The sequence below is a fragment of the Aquarana catesbeiana genome, linkage group LG11 (genome assembly GCF_042186555.1).
Source record: "Aquarana catesbeiana isolate 2022-GZ linkage group LG11, ASM4218655v1, whole genome shotgun sequence".
Lineage (NCBI taxonomy): Eukaryota > Metazoa > Chordata > Amphibia > Anura > Ranidae > Aquarana > Aquarana catesbeiana.
The window spans coordinates 3,138,407-3,164,517 of record NC_133334.1 but is presented as its reverse complement, the minus strand read 5'-3'; the positions used below and the strand labels follow the sequence as shown (position 1 = coordinate 3,164,517).

Genomic DNA, 26,111 nt, shown 5'->3' with positions numbered 1-26,111 from the left:
CCAGGCAGAAAGAACAGTATATATCATATAAAACTGCATGCAGGGCATGGGCCAAAGCACTGGGGACAAAAGGGATGTGAAATAATTTCATACAGTACTGTAATCTGTAAGATTACAGTACTGTATGTGTTATGATTTGTAAATTATTTTGAATTTGCCGCCAGGCTCCGCCCCGTGCGTCGCACCGCTCGCAGGGAATGGAGCCTGGCACGGAGAGGCTTCGGAGGAGAGAGAGCCCGCAGACACAGCGGGGGACATCGCAGGATCCTGGGGACAAGGTAAGTAAAGCCGCACCAGGATCCTGGAATGTTATCCCGAGTGTGGCTCGGGGTTACCGCTAATGGGACTGAAATTTAACCCCGAGCCACACTCGGGATTACCGTCAGGGAGGTTAAGGAAAAAAAACTTTTAGGAGGGAAGTTGAAGGGAAAAAAACTTACATTTAAATGCCCTTCATTGCAGCCTTGTCAGTGCAGCCTTCCCCAGTGCAGCCATGTCAGTGCAGCCTTCCCCAGTGCAGCCTTCCCCAGTGCAGCCATGTCAGTGCAGCCTTCCCCAGTGCAGCCTTCCCCAGTGCAGCCTTGTCAGTGCAGCCTTCCCCAGTGCAGCCTTGTCAGTGCAGCCTTCCCCAGTGCAGCCTTCCCCAGTGCAGCCTTGCCCCAGTGCAGCCTGGGATCCCCTGTCCCTTCTTCCAGGGCTTCAAAATTGCGGTCCGCGATTTGAAAATGGCGCCGCCGGCGCCGAAGTACACAGAGCCGGTCCTCGGCTCTTTCCGGCGGCTCTCGTTTACTTTCGGCTCCACTCGTAGTCCCGAGCGGAGCTATCCGAGTAGGTTCGGATAGCTCCGCTCGGGACTACGAGTGGAGCCGAAAGTAAACAGTGTAGACGGTGACAGGACGGTGGGTGTGATCGGTAAACAGGAAGAGCTGGGAATTATTTCACAGAAATGTCTATATAAAGTCTCCTGGAAACACATGTAGTGCAAAGGTTCGGATAGCCGAAAGTGGAGCCGAAAGTAAACGAGAGCCGCCGGAAAGAGCCGAGGACCGGCTCTGTGTACTTCGGCTCCGGCGGCGCCATTTTCAAATCGCGGTCCGCGATTTTGAAAATGTGACAGCTCGGGATTGCAGGGGATCGGCGTATAACACGCACCTGTGACTTTCCCCTGATTTTAAGGGGAAAAAAGTGCATGTTATACGCCGATAAATACGGTATATATATGATCAGTGTCAGTGTATATATATATATGATCAGTGCCAGTATGTATATATATGATCAGTGTCAGTATATATATATATAATCAGTGTCAGTATGTGTATATATATATGATCAGTGTCAGTATATATATATATAATCAGTGTCAGTATGTATATATATATATGATCAGTGTCAGTATGTGTATATATATATATATATGATCAGTGTCAGTATATATATATATATATATATATATATATATATATATATATATATATATATGATCAGTGTCAGTATGTATATATATATATGATCAGTGTCAGTATGTGTATATATATATATATATATATGTATATATATATATGATCAGTGTCAGTGTGTATATATGATCAGTGTCAGTATATATATATATATATATATATATATATGATCAGTGTCAGTATGTATATATATATATATGATCAGTGTCAGTATGTGTATATATATATATATATATATATGATCAGTGTCAGTGTGTATATATGATCAGTGTCAGTATATATATATATATATATATATATATATGATCAGTGTCAGTATGTATATATATATATGATCAGTGTCAGTATATATATATATATATATATATATATATATATGATCAGTGTCAGTGTGTATATATGATCAGTGTCAGTATATATATATATATATATATATATATATATATATATATATATATATATGTGATCAGTGTCAGTATGTGTATATATATATATGATCAGTGTCAGTATGTGTGTGTATATATATATATATATATATATATATATATGATCAGTGTCAGTATGCAGTACCTCTCTCTGTCCTCCAGGTGGAGTGCTCGGTCTCCTCTCTCCGGATGGTGGGGGTTATTCTCCAGGAAATGAGAAGTTACTTTAAAACAGAAAGTAAGGTTTCTCTCCCGATGATGAAACCTCAGCCATGATATTATAGGATGGAACCTGAATTCTGGAGATGAGACCCCCAAATATCCTCTACATACTGCTCCCCCTCTTCACTGTCACAGGTAAGTCCCCTTGTACTGCGCTACACTGTGTGTGGGTGATATCAGTGTAGACGGTGACAGGACGGTGGGTGTGATCGGTAAACAGGAAGAGCTGGGAATTATTTCAGAGAAATGTCTATATAAAGTCTCCTGGAATGTAGCGCAAAGAAGCCGCTGGTTAGGATGGGTCTTCTGTTGCCTCAACCTTCTGAAAGACCCCCCGACCCTCTAACACAATGGGCTGAGTACACCAATTGTAGCAGTACCCCCGTGAGGTCCACTGAATTTTTGGGTTCACCCTCACATCAGGGGCAGATCTAGGGGGGTAACGGGTCAATTCCCCCCCCTGAGGTGAGCAGGCTGTACTGATGCAGACCCCCCATCAGCCGTTGCTGGCAGGTTCTGTGAAGGGACACAGGCAGAGCCACATAGTGATGTCCAGTTCATGAACAAATCGTTCTTTTGAATTGATTCATCTGAGTGGACTGATCCGTTTGAAACAGTTCACTATGGTGTCCGTTTATGAAGCAGTGATCAGCGGTGATCCCGAGGATCGCCGCTGATCACAGTCCATAAACAGTTTATGAAACAGAGATAATCGGAGGAGAAGTGTTTGAACATGTTCTCCCGCCGATTATCTCTACACATGGAGAATCCCCATGAATGACACAATAACGGCCAGTTTATGAAGCGGTGATCTCAGCGCTTCACTGGAGATCTGTGTCAGAATTCACCCTCCCCAATTCACCAGATCAGAGGTGGAGAATCGGGGAGTGAAGAGGAAATCTGGGGGGATCTGAGGGGGAAGGAGGAAGATTTTTAACTTCCTTATGCCTCGTTCAGACCCCCCAACATTGTAAGCATGTCCCCCTGTCATATTTATGAGTATACATATATATACATATAAACATATAATGTGTATATGTATATATATATCATGTGTGTGTGTATATACATGTATATATAGTGTGTGTGTGTATACATATGTGTATAATGTAGGGGGACACATTATTTTATTAACATTAATCCACGCGCCGTTGAGCGATGATAATTTATCACTGCTTGATAAACTGACATCTGGTGCTGTAATCTGGTAAAGTCTCATGAGATTCCAGTATCAGGGGACGTTCTCCACTGTTTGAAGCGTTTGTAGATCTCTTCACTCCTCCAAAGGTGAAGTAATCTACAAAGCTTCATAAACTGGCACACAGAGGAGAAGATTCTTCACTGTGAATGCCGGAGAACGAAGCACTGAATAGATTTCACTACTTCATAAACTGACACCTTTGCACTCAATACATAGCAGAGCAGGCCTGGTAATATGATCCTAGAGTGAGAGCTCCGCCCCTCCCTGCAACCAATCAGCATGCTCAAGGCACAGTGACACTCAGGAATTGGATACAAACTTAAAACAAGAGTCAGGAGTACACAGTACACCGAGTTAACCACTTGCTTACCGGGCACTTAAACCCCCCTCCTATCCAGACCAATTTTCAGCTTTCAGCGCTGACGCACTTTGAATGACAATTACACGGTCATACAACACGCTACCCAAATGAATTTTTACCATTTTTTCACCACAAATAGAGCTTTCTTTTGGTGGTACTTGATCACCTCTGCAGTTTTTACTTTTTGTTAAAAAAATGTAAAAAACTTAATTTTTTTTTTTTTTAAATTGTTATTTTTTTATATTTTGTTATAAAAAATTTTAAACGGGTAATTTTTCTCCTTTATTGATGTACGCTGATGAGGCAGCAGTGATGGGCACTGATAGGAGGCAGTGATGAGCACTACAGGTGGGCATTGATAGGTGGCACTTGTGGGCACTATTAGGTGGCACTGTGGGCAGTGTTAGGTGGCACTTTCAGGTGGCACTGATGAGGCAGATGTGCCTCTTCCACTTGGGGACCGATGTCCCTCACATCCTAGCCGGTGATCGTCTTTTTTTTCTACTCACGCTGTCAGCGTGAGTAAAAAAAAAAAAAAAACGATTACCGATCTTTAGTTTACATCATGTGATCAGCTGTCATTGGCTGACAGCTGATCACATGGTAAGGGGCCGGGACCGGCCCCTTACTCGGATCGGTGATTAGTCGAGTCTCAGTGACTCGGTGATCACATCGCGCCCGGTGCGCGCGCAGGGAGCGTGCACAGGGGAGGCCGTCATATGATGGCCTCCCAGGAATGCAGGTCCGCGCTGTGGCCGTCATTCGGCCATAACGCGGATGCCAGGAGGTTAAAGAATCATAGGAGTTGTTAGAACACAGTACACTGAAAGAACCATGAGTCGCCACCAGTAGAACAATACACACAATGATCAGGTAGCAGCAATACACTACACTACAGACTGCTTCAAAGACAGAGAGGACAAAGTCAAGATAACAAGCCTCTGTGATAGTTTGTTGAAGTGACAGGTTCTCTTTATTGCATCTTGGGTCTGTTATATGATCACATGAGTATAGGATTGTGCTCAGTAACCTGGGTATCAGGTGTTCTGTCAGATCAAGCAATCTATAGGAGTAGCCAATATTGCCACTTACGTGATGCACAAACAGCTGTGTAAAGGAAAAGCAGGTTTTTGTGCATGTGAACTGCATTCTGATGGGCCAACTTCACAGTTAAGATTGCTAGCTATCAGATTTGTCCGTAGTCTTTACAGTGCATAATGAGGCCCCTTTCACACTTGTGTGACTTGTCCTGCGACTTGTGACTACAAAGTCGCATGACAAGTGGTACCCGATGATTTCCAATGAGTACCGTTCATATCTGTGCGTCTTCAAGTCACAGCGACTTCAAAGTAGTCCCTGCATTACTTTGGTCCGATTTTGATGCGACTTGAGGCAGAGACCTCAAGATTACATAGGTAATTCTTCAAGTCGCATCAAAGTCACGGTAAAAATCGTGGCAAAAATTGCACGACTTTCAAATGCCACAAGTGTGAAAGGAGCCTAATGATTGGATTTTACTACCGTGGGTACTTCGCCCGCCCGTGGTAGTAAAATCCGATCATTTTTCCTGTGCATGCTCTGTAAAGATTACGGAAGAATCTGATGGCTAGCAATGTTAACTGTGAAGTTGGCCCATCAGAATGAGGTTCACACGCACAAATACCCGCTTTTCATCTACACAGCTTTTTGTGCGACACCAAAATTGATGGGGCTGGCTGGTCTGACAAATTGTGGTCTGACACAATAGTATTGTGCTTGTGCTCTGAGCAACAAACTAAATACAAGTAAACCTCCCCAGGACCTGCCAACCTTCTGTGAAGAATCATTCTTCTGATTCTAATCATTTAAGAAGGTTGAGTCAGAGCTTTGCTTCACATGCTTGTCAGTAGACTTAGCAAGTGAACCGAAGAATCGATTCATTGAATCTGTTCATTTCAGTGAGTAGTTCGAAATGAACCGATTCAATTAAAAGATCCGGACTTCCCATCACGAGCTGCGGGGGATTTTCACCCCTCCTTCTCCTGGGAAACTAACAAGAGAGGATTATGGGACATGTAGTCCCGGATGCCAGCAGGCCCAGGACTATTCCCTGAGAGTGCACTGCAGCCCCCAACATGCCGAGCGGGAGGAGAGGAGAAGAGGAACCATGAGTCTGTCGGGTGGAGGGAGCCAGAGAGAAAGTTCCAGTGATTTTACTATATATCCCCCAAGATAAGAACTTAACTCCAGGTGGGGGGGTGGGGATGCAGGCTTCCATAGAGGTACAGGGCTTTATCACTGGCTGCTCCCACCCTGTCCTCCCTTCCACCTGGCTGCTCCCACCCTGTCCTCCCTTCCACCTGGCTGCTCCCACCCTGTCCTCCCTTCCACCTGGCTGCTCCCACCCTGTCCTCCCTTCCACCTGGCTGCTCCCACCCTGTCCTCCCTTCCACCTGGCTGCTCCCACTCTGTCCTCCCTTCCACCTGGCTGCTCCCACCCTGTCCTACCCTCCACCTGGCTGCTCCCACCCTGTCCTCCCCTCCTCCTGGCTGCTCCCACCCTGTCCTCCCCTCCTCCTGGCTGCTCCCACCCTGTCCTCCCCTACACCTGGCTGCTCCCACCCTGTCCTCCCCTCCTCCTGGCTGCTCCCACCCTGTCCTCCCCTCCTCCTGGCTGCTCCCACCCTGTCCTCCCCTCCTCCTGGCTGCTCCCACCCTGTCCTCCCTTCCACCTGGCTGCTCCCACCCTGTCCTCCCTTCCACCTGGCTGCTCCCACCCTGTCCTCCCCTCCTCCTGGCTGCTCCCACCCTGTCCTCCCCTCCGCCTGGCTGCTCCCACTCTGTCCTCCCTTCCACCTGGCTGCTCCCACCCTGTCCTCCCTTCCACCTGGCTGCTCCCACCCTGTCCTCCCCTCCGCCTGGCTGCAACCACCAATACTTTTTAAAGACACTGTGTATTTATATGTGTGTGTATATATAATTGCATTTCACAGTTGCCCCCTACTTTTGTCCCTGTCCCCCCATGTGCCCCCCTCTAAATATGAAAGCTGGAGACACCACTGTCTCTCACCGCCCCCCCTCCCCCCTGCATCACCGCATTTCTGCATCTAAAAGAAGACCATCATTAGATAAGATGAACTCTCACTGCCCGCCTTCCCTCTGGGACAACAAGGACACTGTTACTGGTCACTGGCACTGACAATCCGCATCTGATAACAGGTGATGGTGGAAAGTGACACACTCAGGGCTCCCACTGATTCTGCATTATGGGTGAGTTGAATGATTTTATTTTATATTACAATGTAATAAGAGAAATAATGCACTTCAAACATCCTGACACCATAACAACCATGGTGCCGTGGTGATTGAAGCGCCAACACCAGCCATTACCCCCGACAAATTGCCCCCAAAAATTTTGGCAGTCCCCCCCCCGAGACTACACTCTGGATCCGCCCCTGCCTCACATGCACATCTAGGTAACAGGATTTTTCCCAGAACTGTAACTTGAATGCAACTTGAGGATTTGAAACTGTCTCTGGCTACCAGAAATCACAAGGCTGGCCTCCCATAGGAAAACAGATCAACTGGTAAAGAAAGTTTTCTAATCCCTGAATACAGGTGATCTATTTCTGTAAAAGATGTCAAGGCACCTGGCTGCTCTTTAGATTCCCCAGCTGTACTGGCTTTGAATGGCTCTAAGATCATAGTGACCAACAGTCCCGATTTTCCCGGGACAATCCCAATTTTGGGACCCTCGTCCCGATTGGAGGCTGTCCCGAATCGGGATTTCCATCTGGAAAATCGGGAATGTTTTTTTTGTTTTTTTTTTGGAGCAGCTGGCTGCAGCAAAATGGCGGCCGGCGCCACCACTCGATCTTTCCCCTAGTGATCAGTGGAGAGAAGAAGGGGGCTCGATCCGTGCAGCCAATGAATCGGCTTCTTTAGCTGTACGGCCCCTCCCCTCTCCACTGAACACACGGCGCCGCCATGTCTTGACGAAAAGTTCCCCAGCTCGGCTATTTCCGCCGGCTCGTACTGTGCAGGCGCAGCGCCTGCGCAGTACAGGGGGTCCTTACTTGCCGAGCGGAACTTTCTCGGCAGAACACGACACCGGCCACTCCTGGACGAGGGGAGGGGCTGCACTGGGGGGGACTGCACTAATTGAGGGGGGGCTGCACTAATAGAGGGGGGGCTGCACTAATAGAGGGGGGTCTGCACTAATAGAGGGGGGTCTGCACTAATAGAGGGGGGTCTGCACTAATAGAGGGGGGCTGCACTGATGGAGGGGGGCTGCACTGATGGAGGGGGGTCTGCACTGAGGTGGTCTATACTGACATTGCTGGGGGCACCTGATGCAAGGACAGACTCTGCCGGGGGCACCTGATGCAAGGACAGACTCTGCTGGTGGCAGGCGACGTGGCTAGTGACACGCTCAGGGCTCCCACTGATTCGGCATTATGGTGAGTTGAATGATTTAATTTTATATTACAATGTAAAATAGAAATAATGCACTTCAATCATCCTGACACCATAACAACCATGGTGCCGGGATGATTGAAGCGTTAACACCAGGTGTTTGGAGTATCTTTATCTGCTGATTGTTAAACTTTCTAGAATACACATATTTTTATTGTGTAGGATCTGGGGCTGCTGTCCCGTCATTTCCCTCTCCCCCTCTCCCCCTTTCCCTCTCCCCCCTCATTCATCTCAGACTCTCACCACACCCTCTTGAGCCACGCCCATTTAAGCCACGTCCACAATTTCACGTAAGCCACGCCCATTTTTCTCCGCGCCGCACTTGTGTTTTGTTGCAAAGCCGCGCCTGCAAACGAATGCCCCGCCCCCTAATTATTGTACAGCTCCACCTACAGCCAAAAAAGTGTCCTACATATTTTTTTTGCAATGTTGGCAACTATGTAAGATGTCCCTTGTTAGAAGACTAGCTGGGTCTTGTACCTGTCTGCTCCTCCTCTATCAGGCTCTGGTGGGGCTCTGGGTGTGGTGGTTGAAGTTACTCACTCAGTACCTTTGGTGAATCCTGTGGCACATGTGACTCCTGAACAGGCCTTCTTGCTGGACAGGTCCCGATGGCTCCCAGGATGATCCCAGCTAAGTCTAGCTGAGGCTGAAGGGTGTTCGGCTTCCTCTACTGCGATCTCTCTCTCTCTCTCTCTCTCTCTCTCTCTCTCTCTCTCTCTCTCTCTTTCTCTCTCTCTCATCCTCTGGCTATTTCCTTCTGCCCAGGAGTACAGCCTCCCCCCCAACAAAGGAGTCCCCTCCAGGCCACCGGGCTCTGCTCACCACATGGCCAGACTCTGGAATATTTATGGCCTGTCTCTTCATCTTCTAGGCCATCCCCACCCAGGGATTGGAGGAGACTCCATAAATATCCAGGCCTCATCTCTGACTCTCTGCCCTCTAAGTTCTAAAACTCTCCAGCAGTTCTAGAAACCAGGGGGAGGCGACAGAGACTCAGCCCTTGGAGCTCTGCCATACTAACTCTAAGCAAATCCCCTCCCCCCACCCCGCTTCATACAGAGGAGCCCAACTACATTGTCCTACACGGAACACAGAGGATGCTACACAAACCACAAAATAACTAAACATTTGAAAAATTCCATTTCTGTGGTGAAAATAACCCAAATCAGTGTATATTATTTATCTGTAGGAAAGTTATAGAGACCACAAACTATGGGAGATACACTATTTTATCAAAAGTATTGGGACGCCTAACTTTACACGCACATCAGCTTTAATGGCATCCCAGTCTTTAAGTGGCTGTAAACTGTTACACCCCTTGTACCTACAAGTGTATAGAAATACCTATAATAAGGCTTAAAAGTATAAATTAGTGTAGAGCAGCAAAAAAAAATCAACATTGAATCAAAACAAGTAAAAAGGAGGATAAATGAAACATATTGATAAAAGTCTCTATAGATACAATGTATCCTGTAAAGCGGTGAAAGAAAACAATGTGTCAATCCTCTATGAGATCGATTGTCTGCTCACCTCCATGTAAGAGATAAAACAGACAATATCTCCTCCCATCCGGATCAAACAACTCCACTTCTTATCCCTTCATTGAATGGAATGATGGATCTCTTCCTCTCCACATGGGAAGGAAGGAGCCGGCTGATGTCTCACCAAAACAAATGGCTCCAATCCTTATCTCACGTTGTATGTAGTGATTAATCTGATGCTCACAACTCTCATCAGATAATATGTAAGGCAAATAGGGATGAGCCGAACATCCCCCGGTTCGGTTCGCACCAGAACCCGTGAAAATTTGCACGAACCTTAGAACCCCATTGACGTCTATGGGACTCGAACGTTCCAAATCAAAAGTGCTCATTTTAAAGGCTAATTTGCATGGTATTGTCCTAAAAAGGGTTTGGGGACCCGAGTCCTGCCCCAGGGGACATGTATCAATGCAAAAAAAAGTTTTTTCGGGAGCAGTGATTTTAATGATGCTTAAAGTAAAAAAAAGAAAATGAAATATTCCTTTAAATATCGTACCTGGGGGGTGTCTATAGTATGTCTGTAAAGTGGGGCGTGTTTCCCGTGTTTAGAACAGTCCCTGCACCAAATGTCATTTTTAAAAGGAATAAAAGTCATTTAAAACTGCTTGCGGGTTTAATGTCATGTCGGGTCCTGGCAATATGGATGAAAATCAGTGAGACAAACACCATGGGTACCCCCCAGTCCATTACCAGGCCCTTTGGGTCTTGTATGGATATTAAGGGGAACCCCGCACCCAAATTAAAATAAGGAAAGATGTGGGGCCACCAGGCCCTATATACTCTGAACAGCAGTATACAGGCAGTGCAAACATAACAGGGACTGTAGGTTTGTTGTTAAGTAGAATCTGTTTGTCATTTTGAACGGGTACATTTTTAACGTGTTTAGCTCCAGCCAAAAAATCTTTTTTAAGCTTTTTGGAAAACATAGGGAAGGGTTATCACCCCTGTGACATTTGTTTTGCTGTCTGTGCTCCTCTTCAGAAGATTTCACCTCACTTTCTGTCCCAATGACAAATGTTTTTAGAAAATTTGGGGTTTTTACTGAAACAAGGATTGGTGATAAAGCATCAGTGGAAAGGAGAAATGTTTTTCCCATATTAACTCTTACAGGAGAGAATTTCCCTTCCTAGGGGTAGATTTCATCTCACTTCCTGTTGTCTCCTTCCGTTTGCAAGTAGGAGTCATTTGTAAGTTGGATGTTTGAAAGTAGGGGCCTGCCCTATATACTCAGCAGAAATTTGGGCCTTAGGTGTTGTTGTGGCCACAACACTGTAAGCCCTCACAGGGCCCTGCTGTGAAATATTAGATCAAGAATTTTAATTACATGCCCCTGTTGAACAGGGGCAGAAAATTTGGGCCTTTGGTGGTGGTGGTGGTGCTGGTGCCACAACACTATAAGTCCTCACTCGCTCTTGGTGGGTGCAGAAACGGGCCCTGCTGTGAAATATTAGATTAAGAATTGTAATTACATGCCCCTGTTAAACAGGGGCTGAAAAATTGGGCCTTAGGCACTGGTGCTGGTGCCACAACACTGCAACCCCTCACAGATACTCTAGTTGGAATGCAGGAACGAGCCCTGCTACAAAGTATTGCATCAAAAATTGTAATTACACGCCCCTGTTAAACAAGGGCTGAAAAATTGGGCCTTAGGCACTGGTGGCGGCGCCCAGAACCAAAAATGTTCTTACAAGCTATCAGCGTGATCATTGAGGAGGAAGAGAATAATTACTCAGACATAGTCACTCAGCATCAGCATAGGCAGTCTTTGAAGGGATCTGAGATTTCAAAAAAAAATATTCGGTTACATCAGCATCAGGTGCTTGGTAGCTGGTGGTGATCCAAGACTGATTCATTTTTATGAAGGTCAGTCGATCGACCGAGTCGGTGGACAGACGCACCCTGTGATCGGTTACAAAGCCTCCAGCAGCACTGAATGTGCGTTCCGAAAGAACGCTGGATGCAGGACAGGCCAGTAGCTCAATTGCATACTGTGCAAGCTCTGGCCAGTGATCCATCCTCAAGACCCAGTAACCCAGAGGATTTTCGGTGGGAAAGGTGTCCAAGTCTGATCTTGCCCCTAGGTATTCCTGCATCATGTAAAACAGACGCTGGCGATGGTTGCTGGAACCGATCATACCTTGGGGCTGCGGACCAAAAAATTGTCTGAACGCATCGGTCAGATGGCCACCTTCTCCACCGCTCCTTCTTTGACTGACCGAAGCCTTAGCAACACGTTGTCCAGAAACAGGAGTTTGTAACCTCCCAGTCTCTGGGAACGCGTTGCACAGACCTTTCTGCAAGGCCTCCCGAAGATGTTTCATCCTCTGCTCCCTCTGCGACGGCAAGATAAGGTCTGCAACCTTACCCTTGTAACGTGGATCAATGAGGGTTGCCAGCCAGTATTGGTCCTTCTCCTTGATACCACGAATACGAGGATCCTTACGCAGGCTTTGCAGGATCAGGGGGGCCATGTAGCATAGGTTTGCTGAGGCATTTGGTCCGGAGTCCTCTGGGTCACTAAGGACGACATGGTCTGCAGCCACCTCCTCCCAGCCACGTACAAGTCCATGTGTTTCTTGGGACTGATCCCTTAAAGACTGCTGCTGATGCTGAGTGCCAGGCTCCACCTCCATACTGACACAATCCTATTCCTCCTCCTCATCCTCGTCCTCTTCCTATGTGATCGGTGGGCACGCAGGAACACTGTCTGGATAAAGGGGGCCTTGAGAGCTAAGGAAGTCCTCCTCTTCCTGCCTCTGTTCTGCCTCAAGTGCCCTGTCCATTATTCCATGCAGCGTGTGCTCCAACAGGTGGACAAGGGGGACAGTGTCACTGATACATGCACTGTCACTGTTCACCATCCTCGTGGCCTCCTCAAATGGTGACAGGACAGTGCATGCATCCCTGATCATGGCCCACTGGCGTGGGGAAAAAAAACAAGCTCCCCTGACCCTGTACTGGTGCCATAGTCGCACAGGTACTCATTGATGGCCCTCTGCTGCATGTGCAGCCGCTGCAGCATGGCCAACTTTGAGTTCCACCTGGTGGGCATGTCACAGATTAGGCGGTTCTTGGGCAGGTTAAACTCCTTTTGGAGGTCTGCCAGCCAAGCACTGGCATTATATGAACGGCGGAAAGGCACACAGACTTTCCTGGCCTGCCTCAGAACATCCTGTAAGCCTGGGTACCTGCCCAAGAACTGCTGCACCACCAAGTTAAGGACGTGAGCCAAACAGGGCACATGGCTCATTTGACCCTATTGGAGGGCAGAGAGGAGGTTGGTGCCATTGTCGCAAACCACCATTCCTGCCTTAAGTTGGCGTGGTGTCAACCACCACTGAACCCGCCCCTGCAGAACTGACAGAACCTCTGCCCCAGTGTGGCTCCTGTCCCCCAAGCACACCAGCTCAAGCACCGCATGGCATCTTTTGGCCTGCATACTTGCGTAGCCCCTTGAACGCCTACGGAGCACCACTGGTTCCGAGGACAAAGCACAGGAAGAGGCCATAGAGGAAGAAGAAGAGGAGGGGGTGGAGGAGAGAGGTGTGTCACAATCATTAGTAGTGGCATTTTGGAGGCGTGGTGGCGGAACAACCTCCAACACTACTGCACCTTGTCCTGCATCCTTCCCAGCTGCCAGCAGAATCACCCAATGAGCGTTGAAACTTAGGTAACGTTCCTGTCCATGCCTGCTGAACCATGAGTCAGCGGTAATATGCACCTTACCACTGACCGCCCTGTCCAGCGAGGCCAAGACATTGCCTTCCACATGCTGGTAGAGAGCCGGAATCGCCTTCCGTGAGAAAAAGTGGCGTTTGGGTACCTGCCACTGAGGAACTGCACATTCCACAAACTCACAGAAGGGGGCAGAGTCTACCAACTGAAAAGGCAGCAGTTAAAGTGCTAGCAATTTTGCCAAGCTAGCATTCAACCGCTGGGCATGTGGATGGCGGGGAGCGAACTTCTTTCGGCGGTGCAGCAGCTGGGGCAGGGAAATTTGCCTGGAACAATCTGACGTCAGTGTACCAAAAGCAGATTGCCCGCAAGTACTTGGCTGCGACACACCTAATTCTACACCTTCATTCCTCTCAGTGCAGGTCTCAGAGAGGACTGAAGGTATAGTGGGGTTGGAGATCTCAGCTGATGAGGAGCAAGGAGAGGTCCTCTTTGTTCTTTGGTGTAGGTCTTTTAGATAGGCTTGCCAACAAACTGCATGGCAGGTCAACATATGTCTGGTCAAGCATGTGGTGCCCAAGCGGGAGATGTTTTGGCCACGCGAGATACGCTTGAGACATATGTTGCAAATAGCAGCGGTGCGATCTGATGCACTCGTCTCAAAAAAGGCCCACACCAAAGAACTTTTGGAATAACGCACAGAGACAGCAGCGCCCTGCACGTGCGGAGCTTTGGGGTGTGATGCCGTCAGTGTGCTGCCCTTAGGCTGGCCCCTGGAGGGCATCCTGCCTTGTTGGTGATGCGCCTCCTCCTCCTCTCTCCTATCAGGCACCCACGTTGAGTCAGTGACCTCATCATCCCCTCCCTCCTCATCACTGGAGCAAACCTGGCAGTATGCTGCAGCAGGGGGAGAATGACTGCCAGATTGCTGTCCTTCTTGGGCACCCCCCTGTCCATGCTCACGTTACTGCCTTCATCTAGCTCAGTATCATCATCAGAGCTTTCTAAACGCTGGGCATCCTCCTGGAGCATGTACCCAACACTGTGGTCAAACAGTTCGAGGGACTCCTCAGGAGGTCATGGTGGGGCTAGGGAAGGAGTCGCTGATGACATTGAGCCAAGGGAAGAGGCCGCTGCTTTGCCAGACAAAGTACCCTGGGCATGGGTGAGAGAGGATGAGGAGGATGAGGACGGCTTGGTCATCCACTCGACCAAGTCTTCCGCATGTTGCGGCTCAACGCGGCCAGCTGCCGAAAAAAAGGCCAATCGTGTCCCACAGCCACATGCTGATGAGGATGCACAGTCTCCATGACCAGCACTGTTGCCTCTAGACACAGAGCCCGCTTGCCCTCTTTTATTGGCTTGTGACTGTCTGCCTCTCCTTGTTGGCCTTCCAGACATACTAATGGCCTGTAGCTGCACTAAGCTGGGATATATATATATATATATATATATATATATATATATATATATATATATATATATATATATCCTGATTTACTCTCTTTGCCGCCCCAAGGCTGGGTCCTTCAATGCCACCCCTCCCCCCCCCCCACACACACACCACCATTCTCATCCTTTATCGATGACTGCTACAATAGATCGATTAAAAACTTCAAATAACTGGCTTTAATTGTACAGACTGAAAATACTCTGTAATGCAGAAAATGCCTTTTAAAGATTATAGCCGTAAGAAACTCCCTAAAATTTTTTAGTTCTAATTTTTCTTTTGGCAAACTCATCGATAATATCTTCGTAGGACAAAGTATTTAAAAGTTCTGACTCAATGGCAAGTAAAGCTAAACTGTTCAGTCTTTCTTGACCCAAAGATGATCGTAACTACATAAGTGAAAAAGGAAGGAAAGGGATTTTTAACGGTGCAATTTATTCAAATGTAGAAAAGAAGGCTATATGTTTTTTCTCTTTTGTTAAAAAACAGTTTCATTGTTTACATTAAAAACAAACACATATGCCAATAAATTGTGACAATACAGTTAAAACAGCGTGGTCAATAATGGAGAGTAACATATAGGATATACGCTACAAATTCATAGGTAGTCGTTATTGCATACTAGCCCGACATGTTTCGCATTAGTCGCTTTATCAAGGGGTATGCAATTGAGTAGCGAATCATCCAATACTTTTAATTATTCTACAAAAGAAGAAAAAGGGTTTTACATATAAGAAAATATTTTGCAATAATAATACAACATAAAATGAAAAATGTGTTGTCACTCTGAAGCACCCATAAAGGCTTACCCCCAAAAAAGAAGAATAATTGACCCTAGATGGACTCGTCAGAACCAGCATATGCAGACGCAGCCGAGCGGGACAGCAAGGAGGGCTTATTATGCAACCACAGGGAGCAGTAAGGAGAAGCTGTTGTACAGATAAAGGGATATTAAATGTGGGGGGATAAATATCATTGTACAAAGGGTTAATTGGATTTATGGAGAACACAAAGTTTAAATGGGTATCACTTACATCAAAAAATTGTAAGTTGCATCTGCAATCCGAGACGTGCAGTTAACGCCAGAAGTGGCAATAGCCAGAAATAGATGGGTGGAATATACGTTTGGAACTGGGAGACAAAGCCTAAACACAATTTGCACAAAGAGATGGTTAAAGTGGGAACTAAGGGTATGCTCCATAGAGAAATATTGAAAAATGATGTTGTCAATCAACATCATAGTAAGAGTATGTTCAGAGTATAGAGTTTTCAGTTAGTTTAAAAAGAAAGGGAAAGGTTATAAACAAATTAGGGACTCAACCAGAGTTCAGCAGGTATAACCATAAGGACATAACTATAGAATATGGAGCAAGGTATGGTGATAAACACCAGTCACATTACCTAGCTTAAATCTTCGCTTACATCCTCCGGCGCTGGCAGACATGGCTGTCAGAATAGCCGGTTTAAATACTGCTCCCCATCGAGACGGCGTGTGACGTTGCCGTCTCGATGCGGACGTGATGGCGCTATCGCGCATGCCCGGAAGACCGGACCTCGTGATGATGTGCCCAATCCGCGCCGTGCATCCCCTCCAAACCAGCTTCTTGCTGGTTTCCATCGCAACCCTTCCCCGCCCCCTCCGTCCCCACGTGATCATTGTGCGGGAGGGGCCACAATGCGCAGTTGTGCGCATGTCGGCTGTCTCCTCCGGCGCGGTGATTTGTGGGGATTGAGGTTCGACGAGGTCCGGTCTTCCGGGCATGCGCGATAGCGCCATCACGTCCGCATCGAGACGGCAACGTCACACGCCGTCTCGATGGGGAGCAGTATTTAAACCGGCTATTCTGACAGCCATGTCTGCCAGCGCCGGAGGATGTAAGCGAAGATTTAAGCTAGGTAATGTGACTGGTGTTTATCACCATACCTTGCTCCATATTCTATAGTTATGTCCTTATGGTTATACCTGCTGAACTCTGGTTGAGTCCCTAATTTGTTTATAACCTTTCCCTTTCTTTTTAAACTAACTGAAAACTCTATACTCTGAACATACTCTTACTATGATGTTGATTGACAACATCATTTTTCAATATTTCTCTATGGAGCATACCCTTAGTTCCCACTTTAACCATCTCTTTGTGCAAATTGTGTTTAGGCTTTGTCTCCCAGTTCCAAACGTATATTCCACCCATCTATTTCTGGCTATTGCCACTTCTGGCGTTAACTGCACGTCTCGGATTGCAGATGCAACTTACAATTTTTTGATGTAAGTGATACCCATTTAAACTTTGTGTTCTCCATAAATCCAATTAACCCTTTGTACAATGATATTTATCCCCCCACATTTAATATCCCTTTATCTGTACAACAGCTTCTCCTTACTGCTCCCTGTGGTTGCATAATAAGCCCTCCTTGCTGTCCCGCTCGGCTGCGTCTGCATATGCTGGTTCTGACGAGTCCATCTAGGGTCAATTATTCTTCTTTTTTGGGGGTAAGCCTTTATGGGTGCTTCAGAGTGACAACACATTTTTCATTTTATGTTGTATTATTATTGCAAAATATTTTCTTATATGTAAAACCCTTTTTCTTCTTTTGTAGAATAATTAAAAGTATTGGATGATTCGCTACTCAATTGCATACCCCTTGATAAAGCGACTAATGCGAAACATGTCGGGCTAGTATGCAATAACGACTACCTATGAATTTGTAGCGTATATCCTATATGTTACTCTCCATTATTGACCACGCTGTTTTAACTGTATTGTCACAATTTATTGGCATATGTGTTTGTTTTTAATGTAAACAATGAAACTGTTTTTTAACAAAAGAGAAAAAACATATAGCCTTCTTTTCTACATTTGAATAAATTGCACCGTTAAAAATCCCTTTCCTTCCTTTTTCACTTATGTAATTTTTGTCTGGGATGAGGTGCCTATTTTGAGGGTGCTTCCCTTTTCGGAACCAAAACCTGTATAACCATGATCGTAACTAGTTCTTTATGCAAATACATTTCATTCATTTTTATGCACCACAGCTCAGTTGCAGTGCATAGAAACAGTATGCATTTTGCACCACACTGCTCAGCACGCAGTGGTGCTGTTGCAGTGTGAACAGGACACATAGAAAACAATTGTTTTCTATTGCCCTTGCAGAGACCTGTGTTTTGCTAGTGCAGAAATCACAGACCCCCTTTTACATCATCGTCTTCAGTCCCCCCCTTCACATCACATCACAGACCCCCTTTTACATCAGTGTCCTCAGTCACCCCTTTACATCACGACCCCCTTTTACATCAGTGTCCTTAGCCCCCCCTTACGTCACATCCCCCCTGCCTCATTACAAACCCCCATTACAGACTGACCCATCACATACTGTCCCCCCCATCACAGACCCTCCCATCACAGACTGACCCCCCCAAATCGCTGACCCCTCATTACAGACTGACCCCCCATTACAGACTGACCCATCACAGACCCCCCCCATCACAGACCCCCATCACAGACCCCCCCCATCACAGACCCCCCCATCACAGACCCCCCCATCACAGACCCCCCCCATCACAGACCCCCATCACAGACCCCCCCCATCACAGACCCCCCCATCACAGACCCACCCATCACAGACCCACCCATCACAGACCTTCCCATCACAGACTGACCCCCCCATCACAGACCCCCATCACAGACTGACCCAAACCCGTCACAGACTGACCCCCCCATCACAAACTGGTCCTGACCCATCACAGACTGACCCCTCAAATCACAGACTGACCCCTCAAATCACAGACTGACCCCCCCAATCACAGTCCTCTCTCAATATCTAACTCCTTTACAGCACAGCATTCCCCCCTCCCCAAAGAACCCTACCTTATTCACACAAGACATGGAGGCTGGCCACTCTGTACAATGGGCGGGACTTTTCACGTTAAAAGTGAGTGATTTATTGCTGGTACCGCCCCGCTGCCTAGCAACCAATCACCCACTTCTTAACTTAAAATGTCCCTCCCTTTGTCTAGAGCGGCCGCGCCTCATGTTTTGTGTGAATATGACAGGCAGCGTGAGGCGGGGGCAGTGCAGTGATATTAGAGAAGGCACGGACCTGCCGCACCTGCCATGCTGCCAGGGCCGATCCTAGGGTCACAGACGCCTAGGTGCAGAAATATTTTTGGCGCCCCCACATGGGCGTGGTCATCTTACCAACTTACCGCTTTACAAATGTTTCTATGGCAACGACTCAAACACAGAGATGCTCCCCTTAGAAGTCTTCGTTACCCTAGGATCTTCCCATGATCTCTTAACAATAAAGAAAATACAGAAAGAGAGTACACTAATGAGACCTGGAGGGGAGTCTCTCTGATGCACACACAGAGGGCTGTCTGTTAGAAAGACCCCCCAGACATAATACAGTCAAAGACTGCAGACATGATACAAGAGACGGTCAGAGACTGCAGACATAGTACAGGAGATGGTCAAAGACTGCAGACATGATACAAGAGACGGTCAGAGACTGCAATCATAGTACAGGAGATGGTCAGAGACTGCAGACATGATACAAGAGATGGTCAGAGACTGCAGTTCCTATGAACATTAGTAGATAATGGCCGATTGTCCCTCTCACCTGACCCAGCGATACAGCAACGGTTCCTCTGATCAGGAGTCAGCTCACTCTGACTTGCCCATGGCGACTCCGCTAGGTAGCACCCAGATCAGTATTCCTGCAATGACTCCATTCCTTTCTCCGCCAGGGATGGCGCTAGGCTGTGTGGCTTTCCCTCTGGGGGCGCAGGGCAGCGAGGTTCTCTCTCTGATGGTGTTCTCTCAGCACTGTCCTCTCCCTCTGGAGCCCTGGGTGTACTTTCCTGGGTGTAGACCCCCCCAGGACAAACCCCCCCTCCATTAGTACAGACCCCCCAGGACAAACCCCCCCTCCATTAGTACAGACCTCCCAGGACAAACCCCCCCTCCATTAGTACAGACCCCCCAGGACAGCCCCCCCTTCATTAGTACAGCCCCCCCTTCATTAGTACAGACCCCCCAGGACAACCCCCCCCTTCATTAGTACAGACCCCCAGGACCCCCCAGGACAACCCCCCCATTCATTAGTACAGACCCCCGGGATAACCCCCCCATTAGTACAGACCCCCTGGGACAACCCGCCCATTAGTACAGACCCCCCAGGACAATCCCCCCTCTATTAGTAGAGACCCCCACTCCATTAGTGTACATAAAAACACCCGGGCGGCAGCTGGAGAGGAAAGGACAGTGTGCAGCCGCGCCACCCGGGTGGAGAACAGATGGAGACAGGAGAAAATGTCAGGCACGGACGGACCGCCCCGCCCAACCCCACCCCACCGCACCAAACAGCACCGCACAGAGACCAGCTGCTCCGATTTCCAGCAACTGCTCTCCTTCTCTGACAGGAGGAGGGAGGGGAGGGGCTTGAGCCTTGAAAAAACAGCAGCGGCGGTGACCTGCGCCTCAGTCTGGAGGAGGAGGAGGGAGAGGAGCACTCTGGCGCTTCAGCGCCCCCACCTCTCTGGCGCCTGGGTGCACTGCATGCTGCTATGTTAGTGTGAGGGGCGGCCGAGAAGTCGCCGCAGGAGCGGCGCCGCCCCTGCGCCACTGCCTCTCCGAGGCCTGGCCTTGGTGGCCTTGTGGGAAATCCGGCCCTGTATATATACTGATTTTGCAGCTAGCAAAATCAACTGCCTGCCTGTAGTATGAGAACACCACCAACCTTCTACAGGTAGCTTTAGCTGAACACTGTGCAGAGGTCGCAAGCTACGAACTTGTAGCTTATTTAGCTGCCTGCGGTAGTGATAAGATCAGGAAAACACCACCAACCTTCTACAGGTAGCTTTAGGTGAACACTGTGCAGAGCTCGCAAAAAAATAACTTGTATCTTTAGCTGATCACTGTGAGCAGGAGGCACTACACTAACTGTAAATAGTCTAGCTGCCTGACCATGCTACTAATAGGATCAAAAGAACATCAGTAATTTTATTCAGGTAGCTGTAAATACTGTAACAAGACAAGCCTGCCTGTCAGTAAGAAGATAACAGGAACGGATCTAGCTAAACTGAATACAGTGTATATATATATATATGCAACACCTGGGATGCATATATATACACAATACACTGTAAGTGCAGCAAACTGACTGACTGTTCTGCCTAATCTATCTAACTCAAATCAAATGACACTGTCTCTCTGTCTCTCTCTCTATCTCTTTCAATGCCGGAACACACACTACACAGGGCCGCCGTGCAGGCGGCCTTATATAGTGTGGGGCGTGTACTAAATCCCCAGAGCCATAATTGGCCAAAGCCTCCTCGGCTTTGGCCAATTACGGCTCTCTGTTCAGACGGCACTGTGATTGGCCAAGCATGCGGGTCATAGTGCATGCTTGGCCAATCATCAGCCAGCAATGCACTGCGATGCCGCAGTGAATTATGGGCCGTGACACGCCACACGAATTTGGCGCGAACGGCCCATAACGTTCGCAATTCGGCGAACGACTGAACAGACGATGTTCGAGTCGAACACAAAGCTCATCCCTAAAGGCAAACATAGTGTGTTCTGTATGGATATATTTATTAGTTCTCCCCGATATACAGAAACACTCACCAGATCAAAGATGTAACAAGCATATAACACGATACAGCTCAGCACCTCGCCAGGTGAGACTCAGATGCACATCACTATGCTCCCCTCCCCCCCCCACACGTGTATCGCCATGTGATCGGCTTCCTCAGAAGGTCTATGTTTAGGCTTCAATCCTTTGCAGCTATAACAGCTTCACCTCTTCTGGACCTCTTGCCGTCCACAAGGTTTAGGAGGGTGTCTATGGGAATGTTTGACCATTCTTCCAAAAGAGCATTTGTGAGGTCAGGCACTGATGTTGGATGAGAAGGCCTGGCTCGCAGTCTCCACTCTAATTCCTCCCAAAAGGTGTTCTATGGGGTTGAGGTCAGGACTCTGTTCAGGCCAGTCAAGTTCCTCCACCCCAAACTCGCTTATCCATATCTTTATGGATCTTGCTTTTTTAGATAAAACCGCAGAGGTGATCAAATACCACCAAAAAAAACCCTTAAATTTTATTTGTGTACAACGTCACACGACCGAGCAATTGCCGGTTAAAGTGGCGCAGTGCCGTATCGCAAAATAAATGGCCTGGTCAGTAAGGGGGCAAATCCTTCCGGTCTTTGCGTGGTTAATCAGGGTTTGGCAAGGCAAGTCCCTCTCAGGCTCTCGTGTCTCATACAACTTGTGATGTGTGTTTGTACTTACAGTTTTGATTTGGACTCCAACATTAGATGCAAATTGTCACCTGTCACACGTTGCAGATTGTCACTTGTCACGTCACCTGACACACATTGCGGATCGTCACTTGCCATGTCACCTGACACACGTTGCGGATCATCACTTGTCACATCGCCTGACACACGTTGCGGATTGTCACTTGTCACGTCACCTGCCACACGTTGCGGATCGTCACTTGTCACGTCACCTGCCACACGTTGCGGATCGTCACTTGTCACGTCACCTGCCACACATTGTGGATCGTCACTTGTCACGTCACCTGCCACACGTTGCGGATCGTCACTTGTCACGTCACCTGCCACACGTTGCGGATCGTCACTTGTCACGTCACCTGCCACACATTGTGGATCGTCACTTGTCACGTCACCTGCCACACGTTGCGGATCGTCACTTGTCACGTCACCTGCCACACGCTGCGGATCATCACTTGTCACGTCACCTGCCACACATTGTGGATCGTCACTTGTCACGTCACCTGCCACACGTTGCGGATTGTCACGTCACCTGACACACGTTGCGGATTGTCACTTGCCATGTCACCTGACACACATTGTGGATCGTCACTTGTCACGTCACCTGCCACACGTTGCGGATTGTCACGTCACCTGACACACGTTGCGGATTGTCACTTGCCATGTCACCTTACACACGTTGTGGATTGTCACTCACCACGTCACCTGCCACATGTTGCTGATTGTCACTTGCCACGCCACCTGCCACATGTGGATCATCACTTGCCACGCCACCTGCCACACGTGGATCATCACTTGTCACGTCACCTGACACACGTTGCAGGTTGTCACTTGCCATGTTACCTGACACGTTGCGCATTGTCACTTGCCACGTCAACTGCCACATATTGCGGATTGTCACTTGTCATGTCACCTGCCACAGGTTGCGGATTGTCACTTGCCACGTCACCTGACATACGTTCCAGATTGTCACTTGCCACGTCACCTACCACACGTTGTGGATTGTCACTTGCCACGTCACCTGACACAGGTTCCAGATTGTCACTTGCCACGTCACCTGACACACGTTCCAGATTGTCACTTGCCACGTCACCTGCCACACGTTGCGGATTGTCACTTGCCACATCACCTGCCACACGTTCCAGATTGTCACTTGCCACGTCACCTGCCACACGTTGCGGATCGTCACTTGCCACGTCACCTGCCACATGTTGGCAATCGTCACTTGCCCTGTCACCTGCCACACGTTGTGGATGGTCACTTGTCACGTTACCTGCCACACGTTGCAGATTGTCACTTGCCACGACGTCACCTGTCACATGTTGCGGATTGTCACTTGCCATGTCACCTGCCACACGTTGCGGATCGTCACTTGCCACGTCACCTGCCACATGTTGGCAATCGTCACTTGCCCTGTCACCTGCCACACGTTGTGGATGGTCACTTGTCACGTTACCTGACACACGTTGCAGATTGTCACTTGCCACGACGTCACCTGTCACACGTTGCGGATCGTCACTCGTCATGTCACCTGCCACACGTTGCGGATCGTCACTTGTCACGTCACCTGCCACACGCTGCGGATCATCACTTGTCACGTCACCTGCCACACATTGTGGATCATCACTTGTCACGTCACCTGCCACACGTTGCGGATTGTCACGTCACCTGACACACGTTGCGGATTGTCACTTGCCATGTCACCTTACACACATTGTGGATCGTCACTTGTCACATCACCTGCCACACAATGCTGATTGTCACTTGCCATGTCACCTGACACACATTGTGGATCGTCACTTGTCACGTCACCTGCCACACGTTGCGGATTGTCACGTCACCTGACACACGTTGCGGATTGTCACTTGCCATGTCACCTTACACACGTTGTGGATTGTCACTCGCCACGTCACCTGCCACATGTTGCTGATTGTCACTTGCCACGCCACCTGCCACACGTGGATCATCACTTGTCACGTCACCTGACACACGTTGTGGATTGTCACGTCACCTGACACACGTTGCAGGTTGTCACTTGCCATGTTACCTGACACGTTGCGCATTGTCACTTGCCACGTCAACTGCCACATATTGCGGATTGTCACTTGTCATGTCACCTGCCACAGGTTGTGGATTGTCACTTGCCACGTCACCTGACATACGTTCCAGATTGTCACTTGCCACGTCACCTGACACACGTTCCAGATTGTCACTTGCCATGTCACCTGCCACACGTTCCAGATTGTCACTTGCCACGTCACCTGACACACGTTCCAGATTGTCACTTGCCACGTCACCTGCCACACGTTGCGGATTGTCACTTGCCACATCACCTGCCACACGTTCCAGATTGTCACTTGCCACGTCACCTGCCACACATTGCGGATCGTCACTTGCCACGTCACCTGCCACATGTTGGCAATCGTCACTTGCCCTGTCACCTGCCACACGTTGTGGATGGTCACTTGTCACGTTACCTGCCACACGTTGCAGATTGTCACTTGCCACGACATCACCTGTCACATGTTGCGGATTGTCACTTGCCATGTCACCTGCCACACATTGCGGATTGTCACTTGCCACGTCACCTGCCACACGTTGCAGATTTTCACTTGCCACGTCACCTGCCACATGTTGCTGATTGTCACTTGCCACGCCACCTGCCACACGTGGATCGTCACTTGTCACGTTACCTGCCACACATTGCAGATTGTCACTTGCCATGATGTCACCTGTCACGTGTTGCGGATTGTCACTTGCCATGTCACCTGCCACACATTGCAGATTGTCACCCACCGTGTAACCTGACACACGTTGCGGATCGTCACTTGCCACGTCACCTGCCACACATTGCGGATTGTCACTTGTCACGTCACCTGCCACAGGTTGCGGATTGTCACTTGCCACGTGACCTGACACACGTTCCAGATTGTCACTTGCCACGTCACCTGCCACACGTTGCGGATTGTCACTTGCCACGTCACCTAACACACGTTCCAGATTGTCACTTGCCACGTCACCTACCACAGGTTGCGGATTGTCACTTGCCACGTCACCGGCCACATGTTGCGGATCGTCACTTGTCACGTCACCTGCCACACGTTGCGGATCGTCACTTGCCACGTCACCTGCCACACATTGCAGAATGTCTCCCACCATGTCACCTGTCACTTGCCACATCACCTGCCACAGGTTGCGGATCGTTATTTGCCACGTCACTTGTCACATACCGTGTCACCTGCCACACTTTGCAGATTTTCACTGGCCACGTCACCTACCACACGTTGCGGATTGTCACTTGCCACGTCACCTGACACACGTTCCAGATTGTCACTTGCCACGTCACCTGCCACACGTTCCGGAATGTCACTTGCCACGTCACCTGCCACACGTTGGCAATCGTCACTTGCCCTGTCACCTGCCACACGTTGTGGATCGTCACTTGTCACGTTACCTGCCACACGTTGCAGATTGTCACTTGCCACGACGTCACGTGTTGCGGATTGTCACTTGCCATGTCACCTGCCACATGTTGCAGATTGTCACTTGCCACGTCACCTGCCACACGTTGCAGATTGTCACTTGCCATGTCACCTGCCACACGTTGCGGATTGTCACATGCCACGTCATCTGCCACACGTTGCAGATTTTCACTTGCCACACGTTGCTGATTGTCACTTGCCACGCCACCTGCCACACGTGGATCGTCACTTGTCACGTTACCTGCCACACATTGCAGATTGTCACTTGCCATGATGTCACCTGTCACGTGTTGCGGATTGTCACTTGCCATGTCACCTGCCACACGTTGCAGATCGTCACTTGCCACATCACCTGCCACACAATGCTGATTGTCACTTGCCACATCACCTGCCACACGTTGCAGATTGTCACTTGCCATGTCACCTGCCACACAATGCTGATTGTCACTTGCCACATCACCTGCCACACGTTGCAGATTGTCACTTGCCATGTCACCTGCCACACGTTGCAGATTGTCACCCACCGTGTAACCTGCCACACGTTGTGG

General features: G+C 48.6%; 1 protein-coding gene across 4 annotated transcripts in view; it reads left to right on the top strand.

Annotated features, from left to right (window-relative positions):
• Window positions 1-2,062: 2,062 nt before the first annotated feature.
• LOC141111803 (hemicentin-1-like) overlaps window positions 2,063-26,111 on the top strand; it is a 368,745-nt gene continuing 344,696 nt past the window's right edge. Inside the window, exons 1-2 of one of the 4 annotated variants that reach the window (XM_073603941.1) lie at window positions 2,129-2,239; window positions 6,865-6,915. In XM_073603941.1, the coding sequence (XP_073460042.1) occupies window positions 6,912-6,915 (4 nt within the window). In that variant the 5' untranslated portion in view covers window positions 2,129-2,239; window positions 6,865-6,911. Of the gene's footprint in view, window positions 2,240-6,864; window positions 6,916-26,111 lie in introns of all 4 variants that reach the window. The other 3 variants (XM_073603940.1, XM_073603947.1, XM_073603942.1) reach the window with 3 other exon arrangements.